This window comes from Gekko japonicus, unplaced genomic scaffold, assembly GCF_001447785.1.
Source record: "Gekko japonicus isolate JY-2015 unplaced genomic scaffold, Gekko_japonicus_V1.1 scaffold2204, whole genome shotgun sequence".
Taxonomy (NCBI): domain Eukaryota; kingdom Metazoa; phylum Chordata; class Lepidosauria; order Squamata; family Gekkonidae; genus Gekko; species Gekko japonicus.
Genome location: NW_015163670.1, coordinates 181,327 through 204,033, shown reverse-complemented (window position 1 = coordinate 204,033; position 22,707 = coordinate 181,327). Strand labels below are relative to the sequence as shown.

Sequence of the window (22,707 nt, the reverse complement as noted above, 5' to 3'; positions counted from 1 at the left end):
CAACTAGTTCCTCTGGACAGCTAACAACAGGGCATAGAGGCTGAGGCCTTCCCCTTATGTTGCCTCCTGGCTCTGGGATTCAGAGGTTTAAGTGCCTCTAAATGTGGAGGTTCTCCTCAGTCACCATGCCCAGTAGCCACTGATAGACTTCACAGTGGCCAACTAGTTCCTCTGGACAGCTAACAACAGGGCATAGAGGCTGAGGCCTTCCCCTTATGTTGCCTCCTGGCTCTGGGATTCAGAGGTTTAAGTGCCTCTAAATGTGGAGGTTCTCCTCAGTCACCATGCCCAGTAGCCACTGATAGACTTATCCTCCATGAATCTATCTAATCCCCTTTTCAAGCTGTTTATTTCTGTGGTCATCACATTCTCTGGCAGCAAATTCCACATTTTAATCACTCTATGTGTAAAGTAGTATTTCCTTTTGTCTGTCCTGAACCTACTGCCCATCAGCTTCAGTTCTAGTATTTTGGGAGAGGAAGAAAAGGTTCTCTTTATCAACTCCCTCTGCCTCATGCATAATTTTATAAACCTCTATCATATCCTCCCTTAGTTGTCTCTTTTCCAAACTGAAAAGTCCCAAACTCTTCAACCTTTCCTCACAAGGAAGGTGCTCCAACCCCCTAATCATTTTGGTTGCCCACCTCTGTACTTTTTCCCAGTTCTGCAATGTCCTTTTTGAGATACAGTGACCAGAACTGTACACAGTATTCCAAATGAGGCCCCACATACAGGGGCACTAAAATATTGGCCGTTTTATTCTCAGTCCCTTTCCTAATAATCCCTAGCACAGCTGCAGCACACTGGGGTGACACTTCCATTGAGTTATCTACGATGACCCCAAGATCTTTTCCTCTCTCAGTCTTAGCAAGTTCAGAACCCATTAGCCTGTACTTGAAGTTGGGATTTTTTTGTCCCAGTATGCATCACCTTAGGAGCTACGGTGGCTCAAGTGGTTAAGACGCTGAACTGCAGGCTGTGGAAGGTCAGTAGTTCAGCAGTTCAAGACCCGAGTTGCCGCATGACGGAGTGAGCTCCCATCTCTAGTTCCAGCTCCTGCCAACCTAGCAGTTCGAAAGCAAGAAATTGCAAGTAGATAAATAGGTACCACTGCAGTGGGAAGGTAACAGCGTTCCGTGTGCCTTGGTGTTTAGTCATGCCGGCCACATGACCATGGAAACGTCTTCGGACAGTACTGGCTCTTCGGCTTTGAAACGGAGATGAGCACCGCAACCCTAGAGTCGGACTCGACTGGCTTTCAAGCAAGGGAACCTTTACCTTTTTATGCATCACCTTACATGTGCCAACACTGAACTTCATTTGCCAGATTGTTACCCATTCACCCAGTTTGTGAAGGTCCTCTTGGAGTTTTTAGAAAGTGGGCATAGCCAGAAAGTGGGCATGGTGAACAGTACCTGCCACCATAGTGTTGGTTTTATTCTCTCTCTCATTCCTCTTACTCAGTGTATTTCTTTAAGTTACCTGTCCTCTCCCTTGCATTGTGACTTCCTCTGTACATGTGTGTATGCGTGTATGGGGGGGGGGGTTGAAGAGCTACTGTCAGAGTTTATGCACAGCCCACTCCCTGACATTTCATGGTTGGCTCCCCCGCCTGTGGCGGCCATTTTTTCATTGCACCCACCACCCTGTGTCAGAATGTGCATCCAGGCCATACCCATTGTTCAGTATGTCAACGTGATAGTTATAATAATAGTAATTATTACTGTGATGGGTGATTTACTAATTAGAAAGATAAAGAGATAGCTTTGTGGTGGTGGGGGGGGTTTATTGCAGGGTGAGTGGCGTGCCTATATGAAGGCTGTGGACCTCGGGTGCCATGTTGATAGGATGGTGAGTCGTGCAGAGGAGATACCAGTCATCGTAATCTATGTCAGCATCAACAGCATTGAGAGATCCTAGGTGAAAACATTTGGTTGCTAAGTAGGATCACGAAGTTCAAGGCATACAAAGTAGCACACTCAGAAATGCTGTCTTTTCTATGGGCACGGCCAGCTAGGGCAAGCAGAACTGTGTTGTTGTCCAGTTGCACAGTTGAGTCTGACTCTTTGCAACTCCATGGACCACATCACGCCAGGCCCTTCTGTCCTCTGTCGTCCTCCAGAGTTTGCTCAACTTCATGTTCGTTGCCTCGATAACACTGTCTAACCATCTCATCCTTCAATCTTTCCCAGCGTCAGGGTCTTCTCCAGTGAGTGCTCCCTTCTCATTTGGTGGCCAAAGTATCTGAGCTTCAGCTTCAGTATCTGGCCTTCCAGGGAACAGTCATGGTTGATTTTTTAGGATTGACTGATTTGATCTCCTTGCAGTCCAAGGGACTCTCAAGAGTCTTCTCCAGCACCATAATTCGAAAGCATCTATTCTTCAGTGCTCGGCCTTCCTTATGGTCCAGCTCTCGCAGCTGTACATTACTAACTGGGAATACCATCGCTTGGACCATGCGGACTTTTGTTGGCAGGGTGATGTCTCTACTTTTTATTATACTGTCTAGGTTTGCCATAGCTTTCCTCCCGAGGAGCAGGCGTCTTTTAATTTCATGGCAAGCAGAACAGAGGGATCTAAATGTGTCCGTGAGGTGATGGTGTCAGAAGGAAGGGATTATATTTGTTAAGAACTAGGTAACATTTGGGGACCATGCTGATCCTGTATAAGGCATCACTTGAGCTAAAAGGAAGGGGAGCAGCTTTTAAATTAACCTCATGAGGAAAGCCACTAGAATTTTGTTCAGGAGAGCCTGTCACTAATGGAAGATAGTATAAACATTCCAGATCATTTAACTGGTAACAGAAGATGTTGATTAACATACTGAAGGAAATGACAATCACTTAAATAGACCAAAGAGTGGGGGGGATGCACATGCAAAGGATATTGGAAGAGGGACATAACAAATAAGTATTTAATGCTAGAAGCCTCCAAGGTAAAACAGACAGGCTACTTGGTGGTAAATGACAATACAGATACTGTGCATTTCAGCACCTTGATGGGACAGAATCAGTGAAATGCAATTATCCCTCATGATAAAATATGCAGGAAATAATATATTGGTTGTTCTATGTTTCAGAGAGGGCATAGAGTCCAATAAACTGGGAAACTTTAGGTGAATAAACTCCTCTGTGGATGGAAAGACCAGGCCTGAGCAGCAGATTAGCACAGGAGAAATACTGTCAACCCCCACCCCAAGCAAAATTCTAAGATTGATCCTGAGATGGAGAAAGAAATCAGGAAGGCAGCCGGAGCAGAACTTGTCATAAAAATGGGTGACCCCGGTTGTCACCAGAATTGACTTGGTAAATGTATGTTCATGTCACAACAAAAGGAAAAATCACCAGGTACCTTAAATGATTGCGGCCTGGAACAGTTGGTCTTGAAACAACTCAGGGTGGTGTGTATGTGTGCACTTAATCCTGAGTGGTGTCTGAGATCTAGTACACTGTGGTGTTGAACCAATTTGCATCAGTAACTACAAACTCAATATATACAAAAATGGATATCCTATTGTGTATAAACTGGTGAAAAGTATGGTTAAAGACAGAGAAGGTTGCATCCAAATCTTCTTTTCCACCAATGTAATGGCACATGCCAGTGGAATAGCACTTTTGTTGGGAGGGGGATTTGTCAATTTTCTTCCTCCTGCTGTTCATGAGGGGTCTCTGATCCCCAGGAGCAGGATTACTAGGCAAGGAGCACAGGAGAGGCAAGAAAGTCCTGTTTGCTCCACTTGAGGTTCCTTGTATCCATTCCAGAATTATTAAAGGTGCAGCATGGCTTTGCAAAGGGTAATCCTGCCTCATCGGCCTTGACTTCCGAAAATTCCTTTGACAAATCCTTCACCAAAAATTCCTGATTCAAGGTAGCAATCAGGATCAGTAGACAGCTCCGGTCATGGTCTGGTAACTTTCTGGCACACAGGAAACAGAGTAGTAGTTCTCACAATAAAGGGAAATAATCAGTGGCATTCCCCAAGGATCTGTTTGGGAATAATGCCATTTAACTTGTTCGCGAATTACCTGGAGGTAAAGGTGGAGTGAGCTGCAGATGCATATGTACATAGGTGCCATCAAGTCACAACTGACTTGTGGTGACCCCAGCAAGGGGCTTTCACAGTAAGTGAGAAGCAGAGGTGGTTTGCCATTGCCTTCTTTCCCAGAGCCTTCCTTGCCAGTCTCACATCCATAAACACTACTTCGCTTCCAAGATACTATGAAGAGTTCCAAAAGAATCTGTCCATATTGGATGAGGGGGCAAGAGTAGCAAATGAGGTTCAGTGTAAGAAATGGTTAAGCGATTTACTGTGGAGCACAGAATCCTTACTTGTCATTTGTACTTATTAAAACTCATCTGACAGTAACAGTTCAGGGAAAAGATGTTGGAGCCATGATGGACAGGCCAATGACACATAGGGTGCGGTCAGATGGCATGCTGGGAGCAGTTTAAATTGCTCCGGCCCTGATGCATTTTTTTTTAACCTGGAGAGTGGCAGGCACCCTCCCCTCCTTGCTCCGGATCGCTGCACAGCCACATCGCTCCCTGCCATCCACACGCGGGAGCGTGCATTGGTGTTGTTTTCTTCTCTCTTGGTTTGGGCATGCACACAGGCAGCCATCTAGAACTAAAATTTTCGTGCGTGCACAGAACAGCAATTTCCACTTCAGCCCGATTGCTGTAACACTTCCCTTTAAACTTTAAAGGAACACTTCCCTTTAAACGTTTACCCCGAAAATGGCCTCCGCGAGATCCCGAACTTGTCTGAACGCTAAAAGTAGGCACCATTTAAACATTGTTTTTAATAACGCGGTGGCGGAGCTCCACCTATGCGCACACCGCCAATGCTTAAAAAAATTGTGGGCGAAAAGCGGAAGCCTCGGGCAGCTTTCGAGCGGGGAGGGGGTTTAAACCAGAAGTGGCTCGACACTGCAGGAGCGATCAGACGTCAGGAAAGTGCGGCTGGAACCGGAGAATCAGGAAAACACCACTTGGGGACCTGGTATCAAAATACTCCAGGTTAAAGCGGTTTTGAGCCGGAAAGCGACGGCTGGGGACGGGAGGCAGATGTTAACTGTGTGATTGCACAGATCTATTTCTGAGGCGGGCCGAAAGCGGACTAAATGGCCCGTCTGACCGCACCCACTGATTCAGTGTGTGGCAGCTGTGTAAAAGGCAAATTCTATGCTAGATGTTATTGGGTTTTGAGACTTAACTGGCTAACACCATAATTCCTTTGTACAAATCTGTTATGCAGAATTCTAATTGCCTCACCTTAAAAAAGAAATTGTACATCTGGGAAAGGTGCAAGCATTGGAGGCTCTTTAGTTTAGGAGGAAAAGCTACTAAGGACGGGGGCATTTTTTAAAAAATGGTGCATGGTGTGGAGAACATGGATAGAGATACCTTTTTCTGTCTTTTGCAAAATACAAAGCCATAGGTCACCCGATGAAATTGATCAGCAGTAGATTCAGACCAGAAAAAGAAGAACTTCTTCATAGCAGACAAAATTAGACAATGCATAAGAATTTGTGTGGGACTAGGACTGGGGAGATCCAGGTTCAAAGAGCAGTAGACACTGGAGTATGGCACCTTGAGCGAAGGTGGCACAGATGGGAAGCAGCCCCTGACAAGCTCCTGAGCAGGGGGACAGCTGGGTGGAGGAAAAGAGAGCACAAGCAAGAGGCTGTGGGCATGACTGAATCCCTACTCTGCCATGGAAGCTTGCTGGGTGCCCTTGAGCCAGCCACATACACTCAGCCAAATCTACCTCACAGAGTTGTTGTGAAGATAAAATGGAGGAGGGAGAGCCTAGTTGTAAACTGCTTTGGGTCCTCATTGGCGGGGAAAGGCAGGGTATAAATATATAAAGAAATGAATGTGCGCACTTCCAATCTGTGGGGCATGCAGCAGGACATGGGTTGCCCCAGAGACCACTATTCCATCCCCAGTGATGTTATTTCACTCCCAGGGTCTATCATTCCACCTCCAAGGCTGTCATCCCAGTCCCACAGTTATTATTCTAAGGGGGGGGGGGAGTTGTCAGAACTCTCAAGAGGAAAATGAGGTTTTCAATCTGTATACAGCTCATGAACCTTTAAATATTTAAAAAATAATTTTTGTCAAAGAGGTTCCAGAACTCCATCCCGGCGTGTCCCCCCAGAAAGAAAGCCCTGGAGGGACCATCCTCCTCCTGCGGATGGTCATTCCATGCCCTGCGATGTCATTAGGCACCCTCCCTCTGTTAGGGGGCATTATTGCAGTCTTGGTGGTGTCCTCCCAATCCCGGGGGGGGCCCTTCTGTTTTCTTCCCCCCCCCCCCCCCGTATTTCTCTGTTCTGGTCCTGGGAACCATTCCATTTTTTAATATATATATACCGGTATATATCCGTTCCTCCTTGAATCTGCAACCCCGTTGTATTTCTGTATTTCTCAATGGAACCCAGCCATGCCGACTATATGCATGGGTCTTCGGGGAGCGCCCGTTGTTCCCAATGAACATGCTTACTGTTCCTTTCAGTACAGCCCCGTCCCCCGTTTCCCCAGTTTTGGATCGTTCGCTTTCTCCGCCTTGAATCCAGGCCAAGCCATAACTGTTAAGTACTTTCTGCCACCTCCGTATGTTGGGGGTAATGTTGTCACGATTGCTGGCCTGGCCACACCACATGCAAAATTGCATCCATGGCTGAGACGGTGCAGAGACAGGCTTTTATGGGAGCCTAAACGTGAAGATCTTCTTCGCCCGTCGTTCCTGGTGCAGTAGGTAAGGCGATCCAATTCGGCTTTTGATCCGCTCAGTTCAAGGCCACGTTTCTGAGATGAATTAAGGCCCGGAAGCCTGAAGCGGAGAAAGCGAAAACATGGGTCCCAATAAACAGACACAAGAATAACGTGTGGAAGGGCTAGGGTCGCTCATTCCCAGGCCGGGGGGGGGGGGGGGAGAAGGAGGACGAAGTCCTGCCTTGACCAGGAAGCACAAAGGCACCCGAAAAGGAGGGGCCAGGCTTTGGGACAGCCCCTTTTGCGGTCGTCTCACATTGCGAGCTGCGATGTGTGTTTTCGTTTGCAATTGAATCAACCGGTGCCAGATCGCGGATCGGCTCCGTTAGGTCCTTTGAACGCAGGGTTTTTTTCACGAGATCTTCCACGCTGATTTACGCTGACGATGTGAAATCGTGCCTGACCCATTGATTGCTGGTAAGGAGGCCAGTTCGAAGTCACGCTCGTTGGGAAGAGGCTTCACTGTGTCATGGTGGAGGAAGGGGGTGGTGTGCATTCTGCGTTTAGACAATGGCGCGGTACGGCACGTACGGGATGTACTGTGGAAGAGATTTAGGCTGCAATCTTAAAAACACTTCCTTGGGAGTAAGCCTCAATAACTAAATTGGGACTTACTTCTGAGTAGACCTGCTTAGGATTGCCTCTCTGTAGTATTTGAAATTATGGCATGGCAATTCTGTTTATTGATCTCACTTTAAAAAACTGTTTAGGTGAGGGAAAATCCCTTGGAAATATTGAGACGCTTTATATTGTTAGCTGATAGGTTGCATGCTCTTGGGCAGCTCATAGGGTCGGCCATGTGGGTCTGAGAAGAGGCAGGAAGCCAGTTCAGACAACAAGAGCATTGCTAGGGATTTTTCTATTCATCCCCCCCCCCCCCTTTGAGGTTACCTGCAAAATGCATCCTCAAGATCCTTGAGTGTTAGACAAACAGTGCAGTCCTATGCATGTAGTAATTCTGGAATGGAACTTACTCTCAGGTGAGGGGTGCATAGTATCACAACGTTCAATCTCTTGTGTGAACATAATGCTTTGCCCAAGGCTTATTCCAGTTTCTGCTGACGTAAATCTTGCCTTTCAGGCAGTATTGGACTCCTGTTTTATTTTGCCTGTGTTATGTAATAAGGAGACAAAGGGGTCTACCTGCCCATGCTTCAGATAATGTTTTATCTGCATCAGCATAAACGTCTCTTTGTACTTCTGTACCTGCAAGCAGCCCTTCGGATCTGACTAAATTGAAAAACCCAGTCTGTGTTAACTCAAAAGTCCTGTTGAGTTTAGGGAACCTACCTCTTAGAGCGTGTTCATTCTTGGATCACGGATGTGCTTGAGGCATGATCTTGCCATACTCTTCTGCACACACATACACGTGAGAGTAAGCCTTGTTGAGATGCACAGGATTGGACCACAAGTCTATGATAATAGATACACAAGCCATGTGAAAATAAGATAAAAGGAAGTCAGCAAAATAAATTTTAGTGCTAGCCTGACAGGTTTCACTGAATTTTCCATGCAGTTTCATCATATGTGATTTACCTAAGGTTATGCTGAAAATCAGTTCTAAAGCAAGGGATCAATCTACGCCTAGTCTACTGCCTAAATAACCAGTGTGGAGATGGCACTTAGGTATTCATCTATGACTGTCATACATATTTAGCTTCTAGATCCACAAACAGTGATCTCCTGGTACGCTTCAGCTTAAAATAAAACCATCCAATGAGCAAGATAAAAGAAGAAACTGGAAGAATGCGTGGAAACTAAGACATTACAGGTTCCATGGTGACATTTTACTCCATGCAGAAGGAGCCTTTCACGGATACAAGAAGCTCCTAGATCAGGGGGAGACTCCCTGTGCTGAAGGAAAGTGCCATCATTAATGGGATGGATCCACAGGACCTGTGTTTTTCTCGTTGTATGTAGCATAGGATGTTTCCCATGAGTCTGTATTAGTCTGAAGCTTGATTCTAAACATATTTGCAGGTAAACTTGTAGATAGTTACATAACTTAGGTATGAGTGGTAGCAGGATCTATCACATTAATGCAAAGAAATTGAGGGGTTCAGCTGGTCCAAAATAGGGTGACTAGGCGGTTGACCAGGAGCTGCCACAGTAAAGGTTTTGGACATATTAAGAGATTGTTGTGGCTTTTTCTTTCTTTCCAAGCACCATTTAAAGTGCAAGTTTGACCTTCAAATCCCTAAACAATCAGACTGCAATAATTGAAGGACCACCTTCTCCCATGTGAATTTGCCTGCCAGCCACAGTTATCAATGGATGTCCCTTTCTGACTGCCTTTGGAGGTACTTACAACCCAATAATGGAACTCTCTTTCTAGGCCATCTTTGTTTAGGTACCAAGCAGAGTCTGTCCTGTTCTAAGCTTTTGGCGGTCACCTTAGGAGGTTGGTTTGTTTGGTGTACTGCGTTTAAATTGCTGTTTTAAACTGCTTAAAAAGATTAAACTATGTTTTAATTGATTTATTTCTGGGCCTTCTTGCTGCTCCTCCTGTTGTTTATTTTGTTGTTTTTGTCATTCTTGTATAATTTATGGTTTTTTGGAAGGCCCCCTGAAATTTAAGTCTGGCAGGGGAGTGGGCTAAAAATGTTTTGGATGAGTATAGCTAAATAAAATAATAACAATATCAGAAAATTTACGAGCAGGCTTTGTACCAGGATTTTTTCTTCAGGCTAGGTGTTAAGTTCCCCCAAAAGGAGGGGAGGGGGAGGGGGAAAATGTTGTTAGGCCCAGTGGAAAACAGGAGTGGTTCTTGGGCCAAACCATCAAAGCAAATACTTGGAGCTGCCTAACAAAGGTACCAGCACACAACCGGGACTCCGCTCCCTCCCTCTGAGCCATCAGCAACACAAAAGGCAACAGGCATTCTCAGCAGGGCCTGGAGCACAGCAGGGCCTGGAGAAACAAAATACCTTGGATGCTTAAAAAAGCCCTGCTTATAGAAAGGGTGATTTCCACTGATTTCCCCATCCTAATGCAGACCTCCAGCTCCCCCTCATGCTGTTCCTGGAGGTCCTCTGTCCCTCAAGATCAGCATTTGGGGAATCATTTTAGACTATGGTGGGAGGGAAGAGGGCAAGGAGATAGCCTTCTGCTGTCTGAACTCTCTTCTCTCAGTGGGAGTTTACTGCAGGATCCAAGCTAATAGCTTGAACCTACTATGTCTGTAGGCAGCCCATTCATTTTTTTGAAAAATTATGTATAAATAGATTGAAAACATTTCAAAACTACAATAACAAAAAAAGAGGAAAAGGTCATACAAAACAAGAATGCACATAATTCATTTAACTTTTTGTGGCCGGTATACCAGAAGAGGCTGCCATATTATTGAAAAACAAGCTTTTTTGTTGTCCGCCATCCTTCGGATACACAAACTTGCTTAGCTCCAGTGATTTAGCAATGTGCCAAACCTTGTTAGTTCATCCATGTCTTTATATTCAAGTCAGTACCCCACTTCCAAGGGAGGAGGGCAAGGAAATCCCCTTCCACTGGCTGAATGCTCTTCCATCAGTGGAAATTTACTGCAGGATTCAAGCCAATACCTTGAACCTGCACAATCTGTCGGTAGCCTATTAATATCTATTATGCCCAACAACATATTTTTCTCTACATTTTTCAACTACTCAGTAAGCTAATAGTGACTTTGGGGAATGTGTGACCATGTATTATTTTCATTTCCCAACAGAGCTGAAGATTACGCCAAGCAGTTCCTAATATAAAGCTTCTTTGCAGGAATGAGGTGAGTTCTCACAAAAACATACTGGTATATTTTACCTGTGCAATGGTTTTGAATTAATGCTTGTCTGTGTTTTTGACTCATGAAGAATAAGACATTCTTCACACTATTGCAGTTTCATATGCAGTACGGAAACATTTGGCTTATATTACGGAACTGTTGCATGCCTGCAAATCCCATTTTTGGTGTGGTGCATCTCATATTTGTGATTGCATATGGTGGTATTTTCTTAAACAGAACCTAAATCACAGTCAGTGGTTTCCTTTTTATACCTAGGGCCTACTGAACAGTCTGAATGCTTATGATGTAGTCATTTTGCTAAGTAGCTAAGCATGGCTGGCTGGGTCTGGAGAACCGGAGAAGCCTTCTATAGAATTGTTGACTTATGCACTGTAAAATTGTGAGCTTTGGTTCCAGGAAAAATATGTCTGCCTGAAGACGAATCTGTCGAAACACGCAATTTTTGCCTAGGAGGCACGTTGCTTGCTTTAATGCTCGCTGAATCACTTTTTGTGGAGAATATAACAGCCTGCTGCATCTCTCATCATTTACGACTGTTGCAACCTCCATCAGTCTCTTATCAGGAGCAAGATAGTCTACAGCATTGGAATAGGTCTTTGTAGCTTTGGACTTTTCTGTTAGAAGATATATAATGTACTTTAGGTTTTTGTACTATAATGAATGTGTATAAGATATACTAGGGTCTCTATTGTATGTAAATCAATATATGAAGACACAAGTGCATATTAGTAGTGTGTTTTGTTCTAACACGGTGTTTCTTTATGTTTGTCTAACTTTGCCGTGTTCCCTGTGTGTTTGTTGCTGGGTCTGGTCAGGGCCTGCATGGGAAACTGCTGGCGTTTGACTTCTGTGATGGAAGAAGAAAGGCAGACTATAGATGTAAAAAATAAGAATAATATATGGGCTGCTGTGATCATAATGGCTGATTACAAGGCTGCTGTTTTAAGTCCCTAGTAGAAGGTGGGCTACAAGTAAGGTGAATGGGTATGTAGGGGGTTGGTGGTACCCTCTGCTTCCACTAGGGGCATAGCTGAGCTGCTTGATGGCCAGCGAGTTGCCCTGCCTAGGTGGCAATATTCTGGCCACAGCGGGAACTCACTGCCAATCAGCCAGTGGCCAGCAACACAGACGTTGCCCAGAACAATGACAGGGATCAGGAGGTCAATTATGGGCTTAAAAATAGAAGGAAGGAGTTAAAATGGAGAACTATAAACCTGGATTTAACAACCAATCATCTCTTTAGCTCTCAAAGGAAGGTCCAGACTCTTGCAAGGGTCAGAAAGTAGTGAGTAGACCCACTACCTCATTAGGGGTTCGTGATAAGGAGGAGCTTTTTCAGAGCTCAGGCACTAAAAGGAGCAGGCAAGTGGCCCACTAGGCAGGCTGTTGGACTGGTAGAAGGGAATCCAAGTGTAGTATGTGACGGGTTAGATCAGGGTTCTCCAGTGTGGTGCCTGCTGAGCTTTTCAGAAAGTGGGTGGGGTTCTGCCCTCATTCAGATAATATGGTCTTCCACAGCTGCAATAGCAGTCACAGCCACTGGAAGATCAGGAGGACTGGTATTCACCCGAGCTATCCTTAGCTGGTGTGTGGTTCCATCCTTCTCTAGTGTGACCAACTTTTGCCGTGAGCTTTTGGAAAGCAGAGAGGGAGCTTTGTCCTAGTCTTCTTAGTCCAGGAAGCTGGGCTATTACATGAGTGGAAATGAGTGTTCAAGAATAAAAGCCCACTTCCTCCTCCTGGCTTGCTGCCTTCCCAGTGGCTGGACCATAGTTATCACCATATAGATAACACAGATCTTGACAGATTAATGGCCAGACTCTGAATAAGGCCGCTTCATGTGTTCAGCCTGGTTGCAATGTGATTCTTTTGCAAATCTCTCACATGCAGTCTCGTCTTCTCCTCCACGGTTACTCCTGCTTGCTCTCCAAGCTCAAGGTAAAGCCACTCAACTCAGGGAGCTGAGATATAACATCTAGATCTGCATACAGCCACCCATAGCCTTGACAGCTGTCCTGAGATGAGAGTCCCACTGCCCTTTTTGGGGACCTTATCTCAAGTTCTAGGAAGGAGATAGCAGGGGCAAGATTTCTGTCATTGCCTTTATTGCTAAACACCCAGCAATGTCCCTGTGCCTTTGAACATCCTTAGCCAATCAGTCCCTGACTCAGCAAAAATCCATCTGACTTTAATAAGCCTTTGATAGTGGATGCTAATTTTTGAATTGTGCAAGTTATGATGATAACTGATGGCTTTCCCTTTCATTTAAAGGTTTTATCACACCTGCAAGCTCCCAGGAAGAATTATGGGGATCCGACTACTTCATTTCTCTTCAGTAGTGATCCTTTTGTTATTGCTTGTGGCGGGTGCATTAACTGCTTTGCTTCCCAACATTAAGGAAGATAAAATGCTCAACCTGCGTAGTGTCCCAAGGCCAGATTGCATCGGATTCGTTCACTCTTATTATGCAAACGTACAATAGGACTGATTTGCTCTTGAAGCTTTTAAATCATTATCAAGCCATCCCCCATTTGCACAAAGTGATTGTTGTGTGGAATAATGTTGGGGAGAAAGCTCCTGAGGAGACCTGGAATTCCCTGGGACCTCACCCTGTCCCTGTTATCTTCAAAGTGCAAACTGCAAATCGCATGAGGAACAGACTGCAGGTTTTCCCTGAGCTGGATACCAAAGGTAATGGCAGCCTGTCTGTTGTTATCTCACCCTCCTGGCAATGTTGCTCCCACTTGGGGGAAATGGTTTACAACTGAGGGGTGTTCTACACAACACATGTTCATCACTCAGTGTTTGTGGCATCAAGTAAGCCATCACAGAACAGTCACTGTAGACAGAAGTTATGTATCACCACATCTGAAATGCAATGTTTTTCAATTGAGCCAGTTTGTACATTCAACTATGACTCAACCGATGATGAGAAACTGAGTGACATAAATGCTTGTGTGGATAAGCTCTGAAACCTAGGAGCCGTTATCTCATGTTTTGTATGGCAGAGAGTCGGTGTTATTTCACTCACCTCAACAGCTTGCCCACAGTTTCTGTCCTTATCCATTCTGACTCCTTCTCTAGCATCCACTCCCTGGCCCCTTTGTATTTTCCTCTCCCTAGTAACAGTTGCTATTGCTATTTCTTCTAACACTCCTACACCTTCCACTACCCCTGCCTCTCTGCCAAACCACTCCTTTTTATTTGTTGGTCTATCCTTTCCCCAGTCTAATCTGTGATTCCCAGGTAACTGTCCCACAGAAAGCACTTCAGAGTACTTATTTATTTGCCAGTTTGGTATAGTGGTTAAGTGCGTGGACTCTAATCTGGGAGAACCGGGTTTGATTCCCCACTCCTCCACTTGCAGCTGCTGGATGACCTTGGGCAATCCATAGTTCTGTCAGAGCAGATTCTGTCAGAGCTCTCTTGGCCTCATCTACGTCCCAGGGTGTTTGTTGTGGGGAGGGAAACGGAAAGGAGATTGTAAGCCACTCTGAGACTCCAAGTGAAGGGCGGGGTATACAATCTCTTCTTCTTCTTCTTCTTCTTCTTCTTCTTCTTCTTCTCTTTCTTCATTTATAGTCTGCCTTTCTCAGAATGGATTATTCAATTAAAAACAATGCAAGGACAATAGAAAACACACAATCAAGGACCTACCTTGGGTCCTGAGATGCTTGGGGAAAAGACAGGTACATAAAATATTTTAAATGAATAAACACAATGAAAATATGATAAACAGGATTACAAAAGTAGCTTAGTGCACTAAAATAGTACATTACATAGAATAAAACAGTATAATGTATATAGCAAACAATGAAACAAAACTGGAATGCAAAATTAGAGAAACTGTATGCATTGAACAAAGCTATGAAGCGGATCTAAAATTTCACAGACATTAACTATAACCCTGTTCCCTTTATAAAAAGGCCTTCCTGAAAATTAGAGAAAGAGTGCAACAGTATAATATATACAGTGAATAAAGCAATGAAGACTGTCACTTCCCTCCACTTTCATTGCTAGCTACCTCAGTTGCTGTACAAAGCTAAAATTGCAATTCTTAGCACCAGGTGGTCAGCCATGTTGGTCTGAAGCAGTAGAAAAAGTGTGCCTTGCACACGAAAGCTCATACCTTGAATAAACCTTTGTTAGTCTTAAGGATGCTACAGAATTCTTAGCACATTTATTAGGGAGTAAATCCCATTGATCAATGAAGGAGACATTTTCCTTAAGAATTGGGTCCACTTTTAACTAAACAGGATTGGCATCACATTATGGAAGAGGGTACATCCCTTTACAAATACAAAGGGCTAGTTCTCCGACTCCTGTTCATGTTGCTGAAAGGTACCAGTCTGGACATCTCCAGGATACTTTATACCAGAGGTAGCCAATAGATTGTCCAGTACAAATTCACAAAATCTTGAGTCTAAAAAAAGGCTGAGAAATCCCACTATACATATTATACATGAGCATTGCTCCTGGGTGACTTTAGGAAAGCATCCTTTCACTCTTCATAATGGTGGTTCACTTCTTGACCTAAGCTGCATTGGAACCTTCCAATGTTTTCAGCAAGCGTAATTGTTCCATTTTGCCATACGTCTCTTGCTCAGAATTAACTTTTTAAAATGTGTGCACTCATCAAAATATTTTTTTTTCTGTTCAGCTGTTTTGATGGTGGATGATGACACCCTAGTTAGCGCTTTTGACCTTGTTTTCGCTTTCTCCATTTGGCAAGTAAGTGTTTCTCCTATCTTCTTTTAATTAGACATAATGCACATTTGAGTTGTTTGTTGTCCTTAAGATTATAATTCCCAAAGGTACATTGGGATCTACCAAAGGGTTGCTGGGTCCGGGGGTGGGGGTGGGGGGTGAGTTGGACACCAGATTGATCAAGTTGAAATGCCAGGATTTTGAGGGTGGGGGCTGTGGCTCAAGGGTAGAGCGTCTGGTTTGCCTACAGAAAGTCCCAGGTCCAGTATGTCCAATTAAAAGGATCAGGTATAGACCTCTGCCTGAGACCTTGGAGTGCCAGTACAGACAATACTGACCTTGATAGACCAACAGTCAGTATAAGACATCTTTATGTTCAGCTTCATTCAAGTTTAACATGGACCAGAATGTCTAAAATTAAATAACATGTTCAGAGACAGTATGTTAATTCAGAAACTTTCTGGGGTGCATGGAAATGTGCTTATATGTAGTTAATAAACTTGCATTTATACCCAAAGAATGTTTGCTGAGCATATTTCTTTAAAAGTAGGAGTATCATTATAATTATTTTTGTTATTTACAAAATCTGTACCCTGCCTTTCTGCCCTTACACTGAGGTGGGCTAACAATTTAATACATACATGATAAAATTACATTACTAAACCATAAAAATCACCCCCCCCTCCCAAACATATCATGAAAACAATGTTCAAAGAGTTAAAAAACAAAGTTAAAATACATACAAAACAAGTAAACTACATGCAAAAGACAGACATTGATTAGGAAGGAGGGATCATTGAGGGAATGCCTGACGAAACAAAGAAGTCTTCACCTGCTGGCAACAGAAGGGGATGCCGAACAAAACAAAAAAGTCTTCATCTGCTGGTGGAAGACAGCAACAGAAGGGGACAGACAGATCTCCCAGGGGGGAGAGTTCTTTGGTGCCATGATCAAGATGGCCCTTTCCCAGGTTGCTACCTGCCCAGTCTCAGAAGGTAGGTGTGCACCCTCAGAAGATGACTATAATGGTCAGGTGGGTTCATAGGGGATTAGGTGATCCTTTTAGGTATGTTGGTCCCAGACCGTTCAGGGCTTGTGCTTGGAAACAAATTGGAAGCCAGTGTAGATGGGCCAAGATTGGAGTGATATGATCCCTACAACCCACTCCAGTCAACATCCTGGTTGCAGCACTTTGTACACTTTTCTGCAGCATTTTTGAACACTTTTCAAGGGCAGCCCTGCATAGAGTGCACTGTAGTAATCTAATCTAGATGGAACTAGGACACACACCACAATGGCCAAATCTTTTCTGCCCCAGAAGGGTGGCAGCTGGCTAACCAGTCGAAGCTGGTAAAAGATACTTTTGGGCACAGCTGCCATCTGCTCATCCAGCAGTAGGCCTGGGTCCAACAGCACCCCCAGACTGCAGACCTGTTCCTTCAAGTGGAGTGGAACCCCATCCAAAACAGGTAATGCCTTAAATCCCAAGTCAGGCCTTGCACCCACCCATAGCACTTCATCTTGCCAAGATTAAGCTTCGGTTTACTAGCCTGGATCCACTTCAAAACTGCCTCGAGGCACTGGTTCACGGTTTCTACAGTCTCCCTGGCATCAGCTGGAAGTGTCAGATAGAGCTGAGCGCCATCTGCATATTGGTGATGGCCCAGCCCAAATCTCTGGATGGTTTCATGTAGATGTTAAATAGTATAGAGGACAAGATGGAACCTTGTGGGACCCCAAAGGCCAAGAGACTGAGCTACAGTCCCCCAGTGCCACCTTGTGAAACCTACCCTTCCAGTAGGACTGGAACCACCACAGAACAGTGCCTCTCATGCCAAGCATATTACATAATGTTGCATAAAACAATTGCATAAAACAATTTGTTACAAAGTATTACTCAGTTTTTCCTGTCATAGCTTCATAGCTGATTGTAGAAACATGGCTACCTTCTTGATATTTCAGGAGCAGAGTCATTCAAAAGACGGTATACTTTTAAAGCATCAGGAAGGTCCGTCACGTTGGCTAAAACAGGGTTTAAATATCTAAAACGTATATCTACATAAAATTGACAATGCAAACAGATATGTGAAACTGTCTCAATGCATCCATACAGTGGCAAAGTCTGGCCATGTATACTAGGTTATTGTATCTCCCATGCAAGATTGCTGATGGCATTACATTGAATCTTGCTAGAGAAAAAGCTCTGCGCTGTTGTGGTGCTTGTATAACAGATAAGTATGGGGGCATTTGGCCTACCGTGTGGGGGATCTCAAAGTTCAGAGGCGAACAAGATTTGTTGGCTAAGCTTTGTATTTCAGTGTCAAGGACCCTGTGTTTAATCATCTGAAAAGTGCCCATGAAAGGGAGCATAAACAGTGAGTCCAATGGGATACCCATGGCAGCTATTTTGCTCTCAGTGTGTAATAGCAAATTGGACATGTTTGACTCTGTGAGCATTTGTTGTTTAAGGCTCCCTTGGTCTACACTGTAGTGTAAATGCAGCCAGTATTTTACTATCGTAAGCCACGCACCAGATTCCACAGAATTTAACCCAGTTTCTAGATATAAGGCTGCATAAGGTACACAGCGCAGCATTCCCATGATCTTTCGAAGAAATTTAGATTGAACACGTTCAATGGTGCCATTAAGTGCGCTTATCCATATTGGAATACTATACATGAGTTGGGGAATTGCTTTGGCCTCGAAGACTTTTAGTGCAGCTGGTATAAATTGATTGCCCCTGGTGTAGAAGAATCGGGAAATACCAGAGGCATTGATGTTGGCCATATTTATTGCTAATTTATGTTGCACAGACCAAGATGCATTATACTGGAAATGCAAACCTAAGTATCTAAAAATTTTAACTTGTTCAATTGGTTTGCCTCCCATTGTCCATTTGAATGGTTTCCAAGTTTTGGAAAAGACAAGTATTTTTGATTTTTCATGGTTTAGAAGTAATTTATTTATTATAAAATATGAAAGGCATCTATTTAGTGAATGCTTTAAACCAACTTTGGAGCATGACAATAGAACCATGTTGTCTGCATATAATAGCAGAGGGGCGTGGACAGAGCCCAGTTTAGGAGCATGGCGATCAAGGGGAGAGATAATTAAGGAACAGGTTGAATAGAAAAGGTGCTAATATATAGCCTTGTTTGACTCCTGTTTGAGAGCCAGTTTGGTGTAGTGGTTAAGTGCGTGGACTCTAATCTGGGAGAGCCGGGTTTGATTCCCCGCTCCTCTACTTGCACCTGCTGGATGACCTTGGGCAAGCCATAGTTCTGGCACAGCTGTTCTTGAAAAAGAGCAGTCCCTGTCAAGAGTTCTCCCAGCCCCACCTACCTCACAGGGTGTCTGGTGTGGGGAGGGGAAGGGAAAGGAGCTTGTAAGCCGCTCTGAGACACCTTCGGGTAGTGAAGGGCGGGGTATAAATCCAATCTCTTCTTCTTCTCTTCTTCCTTTATTTGATGGGATTTTTGAAGTTAATTTCCCTGTCAGTGAACATTTAATTTGGCATTTTGTTGATGTACATAGCTTTTTTATAAGGTTAAGGAGCCTCTTATCTATGTTTAGTTGTTGCAGTTTAGCCCAGAGGAGTTCCCTATTGCCTCCCAATCTAGATAGGCTGTCCAGAAGGGTACCATGATTAATGGTATCAAAAGCAGCTGAGAGGTCCAGGAGAACCAACTGAGTCACAATCCCTCTGTCCCATCTCCTAGTGCATACCATCTACCAGGGTGACAGAGACTGTTTCAGTTCCATAACCAGGCCTAAACCCAAACTGGAAGGGGATCTAAACAATTTGCCTAATCCAGGGAAGTTTCGAGTTGTCCAGCCCCACCCATTCAATCCCCTTGCTCAAGTATGGACTATCAGAGACTGGTTGATAATTACTGAGATCTCCTGGGTCCAGGGTAGGCTTCTTTAGAAATGGATGCACCACAGCCTGTTTTAAGCATGAGGGGATAACCCCCTCTCAAACCCAATCAGACAGCCCTTCCGCCAAGAAGATTTCAGTAGCCAGGAGTGGCGAGGGTCATACAAGAAGGTGGTAGGCCTCAAACCTCCAAGGATCCTGTCCACATCCTCAGACTGATTAAACTGAGAAGAATCCCACACATCAGACAAGATGGCACCCTGGCACCATCCAGCCCTGCCACTGCTAATGTGAAGTCCTGGTCGGAATGGATGTGAGAGGTTTTCTCTGCAAAGTGCCAAGCAAAATGGAGAGACTAGTATGCAGCACATCGTTTAAAAGTTCAAAGTAAAATTGCACTGGTTATGGTTTGACGTACCATGAAAATGTAGTGAAACTTATAGAAAGTAATTTTTCTTTCCCTATCCCTGTGTATGTCAGACTGAGATTTAAAAAAAAAAACCCTACCAGTTTAGGAGATCACCTCATGAAGCTAATGAAGTGGGCTCCACTCCACAAAAGCTTTCTGCCACAATAAATTTGGCAGGGTTTTAAGATCCCACAGGATTCATTGTAGAGTAAAACGTGACCACGCTGCCCTCTTTTGTAGGATATTATGATAAGAGTGGTGTGTATTTCTTATAATTAAGTAGCAGCCCTGATACAAGAACTCATTATTACTGTCAGTCTTAGAAACAGATGTTCTGTAGTGTCTGAGGCAAGGGTCTAAGTCCTCTAACTTCCTAGAGATTGAACACACAGCCGCATGCATACAGAGTCTATATTCTGCTAGTGAGCAGCTATACTTTAATATCCAGTGTTTGGATTGCAGCTGGAGAGACCTAGGTTCAAATGTCCATTTAGCCATGAATTTAAGTAGGTGGCCTTTGGCCACTCACTATCTCCCAGCCTAAAGCACCTCACAGAGTTATTGTGAGGAACAAAGGGACCATGTATTGTGTGCGTGTGATAAGTACATAATATGTCAGTTAAGATCCCTATTGATATTATAAGTGGCACCCACTGGGAAATCTAATCAGATTGTAGTATCTTCATAAGTGTTTCCTTTTGATTCTGCCCATAAAAGTGTACACTCAATTGTCCAATCTTCTGTGTCCTTTTTACAGTTTAATATAGAATCCTCTGTAATGGGGATCAGCATCCTTTTATCATTACAGAGCCTAATGCTGTCAAAATTCAGAGCATGAGATCAACAGAGAGCTAGCATAAGCCTGTTTGCATAAATGAAAATATACAACAATATAACTGATAATTGACAGGCTGATTAATAATCCATAAAGTTTCCACAGCCCAAATACTGGTTGTTGTTGATCCTTTACTAGGAAATGGCATACAGGAGGTCTCACAATAATATCTGTATGTAGGAGCACCCTGCATTATTGTTTTAGTGTACTGGGACAAATCAGCGCATGGTTCACACTTGGATTACTAGCAACTGTTTCACCTCTGTCATTTCCCTTTTTGTATAGCATCCCTAAAACAAAAAATTCCTTTCACATACTATTTATTCTAGCATCTCATTTACCCCTACAATGCAGCTTATCTTAAAGATTCCGTTTTCTTTCTTTTTTTAGAGAGCCATATTTGGTTCCATACTGAGCTGTACCTGGCTCTGGAGGCCTGCCCTTTACTGTTCGACAAATCTCTGAATAGTGGCGTTATTAAATCTTAGACCTTTTTTTCCCTTGTAATGTCTGTTTTTCTTACAGCAATTTCCAGATGAGATCGTGGGATTTGTTCCTAGAAAGCACATTCCCAGCCCTTCAGGAATATACAGCTACGGGAGCTTTGAGCTGCAGAGCCCTGTTGTCGGCAGTGGAGACCAGTACTCCATGATTCTAATAGGAGCAGCATTCTTCAGCAGCGAATACCTAGAACTCTTTCAAAAACAGCCTGAAGCTGTGCATGCCATGATAGACGAGACTCAAAACTGTGATGACATTGCCATGAATTTCTTAGTGGCCAAACATACCGGAAAGCCTTCGGGCATGTTTGTGAAGCCAGTAGACATCCGAAATTTGGAAAAAGAAAGCAACACCGGCTACTCTGGAATGTGGCATCGGGCAGAGCACTTGCTCCAGAGGTCATACTGCCTAAATAAATTGGTTAGCATCTATGGCAACATGCCCTTAAAATACTCTAACATTATGATTTCTCAGTTTGGTTTTCCTAACTATGCTAATCACAAGAATAAAATGTAAGGATGCTCTGGGAACAAATGCTTTTCACATGCTTTTCAGCAGGTTAAAAGGGTAAGCTAAGAAAGGAAGTAGGTATGCAAGGGATCTGTAGGTTGCACAATACTTAGAGCTTGTTTCCTCAAAGGCTGTTTGGAGATGTGATACCTGGGGGGAGCATTCCGTCTCTGTGCTCAGCATGCAAAAGCCTCTTCAGTTAGCTTTGTCATTTCTCACTATTTCAGTCACCAAACCACAATTGCACGAGGACAGAATATCCCCAAAATGCAGATACCTTCCCATGGCCAACATCACTTAGAAGGCCATAAGAAAAGCTACATCACCACCATTTAATTTAAAAAAAACAAAACGGGCACACATCTATTCATGTCGGGTCATCTGTGAACTAAAAGAACAGAGAACCAACTCTTTTTAAAGAGTTTCCATGGCTGGCTGCTTGGAAGCAATCCTGAGTATCACAGATGACCAGCAAATATCTGTCTGTAAGTCTGTACATAACACTTCATTCACATATGATACATTACTCCAGTGTAATCATCTCCTCCCCCACACCCACACACACACTTAAGTGCACCGATAGAAGCATGGAATGAATTTTTTTTCACTTTTCTATTTAGTGTTCATTTGGCAGTAAAAAATTTTAAGAAGAGAAATATGGTTAAAAATGAATTAACAGGGACAACTATTAACGTTCGTGTACTTTGTTCTGTGCCCATGGAAGGGAGTTGCTGTCCACTTCCTTGTACTTATTTTAATAAATAATGTATCTACATTTTTGAAGTGGTTTTGCTACATTTCTCAGGCCAAGGAACACTCAGTGCAATCCTAAACAGAGGGATATCCTTCTAAGCCCACTTACTTCAGCAGACTTTAAAGGGTACCATGACTCTTGTTTACGGTTGTGCTGTCACTGAATTACTTGAGTTGACTGATTCTGGAAGAACTGTAATGCAACTGCAGGTTTGTCTAACTTGTACTTGACTTGCAGTTCTTGCAACGTCCTTGTGTCTCCTGATGAAGCTTGAGACCAGGACCAAAATGCAATTGCCACCTCCATCCTGTTGTAGATTAATTTTGTTAAGACAGGCCTCTTTGGGATTGCTGTATGGAGAACACATGGAGGATGTAGCACAGTGGTATAGATACAGGTGCACCAAGAGGGAAAGGCGTGGTTCAGATGTAGCAACAACCCATGGCTTGACATCACATGAACAAAGCCAGGGGATTTTTGAGTTCATGCACTCCCAACTCCCACGCATGGCTTAATAATTAGACTCGCAACTGCTTCCAAATCAGCAACTGTGTGTCCCCCC

At 43.8% G+C, this 22,707-nt stretch overlaps 1 protein-coding gene across 1 annotated transcript in view; it reads left to right on the top strand.

Annotated features, from left to right (window-relative positions):
• Nucleotides 1–22,701, top strand: part of EXTL2 (exostosin-like glycosyltransferase 2) — a 27,198-nt gene extending 4,497 nt beyond the window's left edge. The window contains 5 exon segments of the mRNA XM_015407750.1: nucleotides 10,481–10,534; nucleotides 12,824–12,976; nucleotides 12,978–13,243; nucleotides 15,213–15,283; nucleotides 20,906–22,701. Of these exon segments, the coding sequence (XP_015263236.1) occupies nucleotides 10,530–10,534; nucleotides 12,824–12,976; nucleotides 12,978–13,243; nucleotides 15,213–15,283; nucleotides 20,906–21,397 (987 nt within the window). The 5' untranslated portion in view covers nucleotides 10,481–10,529 and the 3' untranslated portion in view covers nucleotides 21,398–22,701.
• Nucleotides 22,702–22,707: the final 6 nt, after the last annotated feature.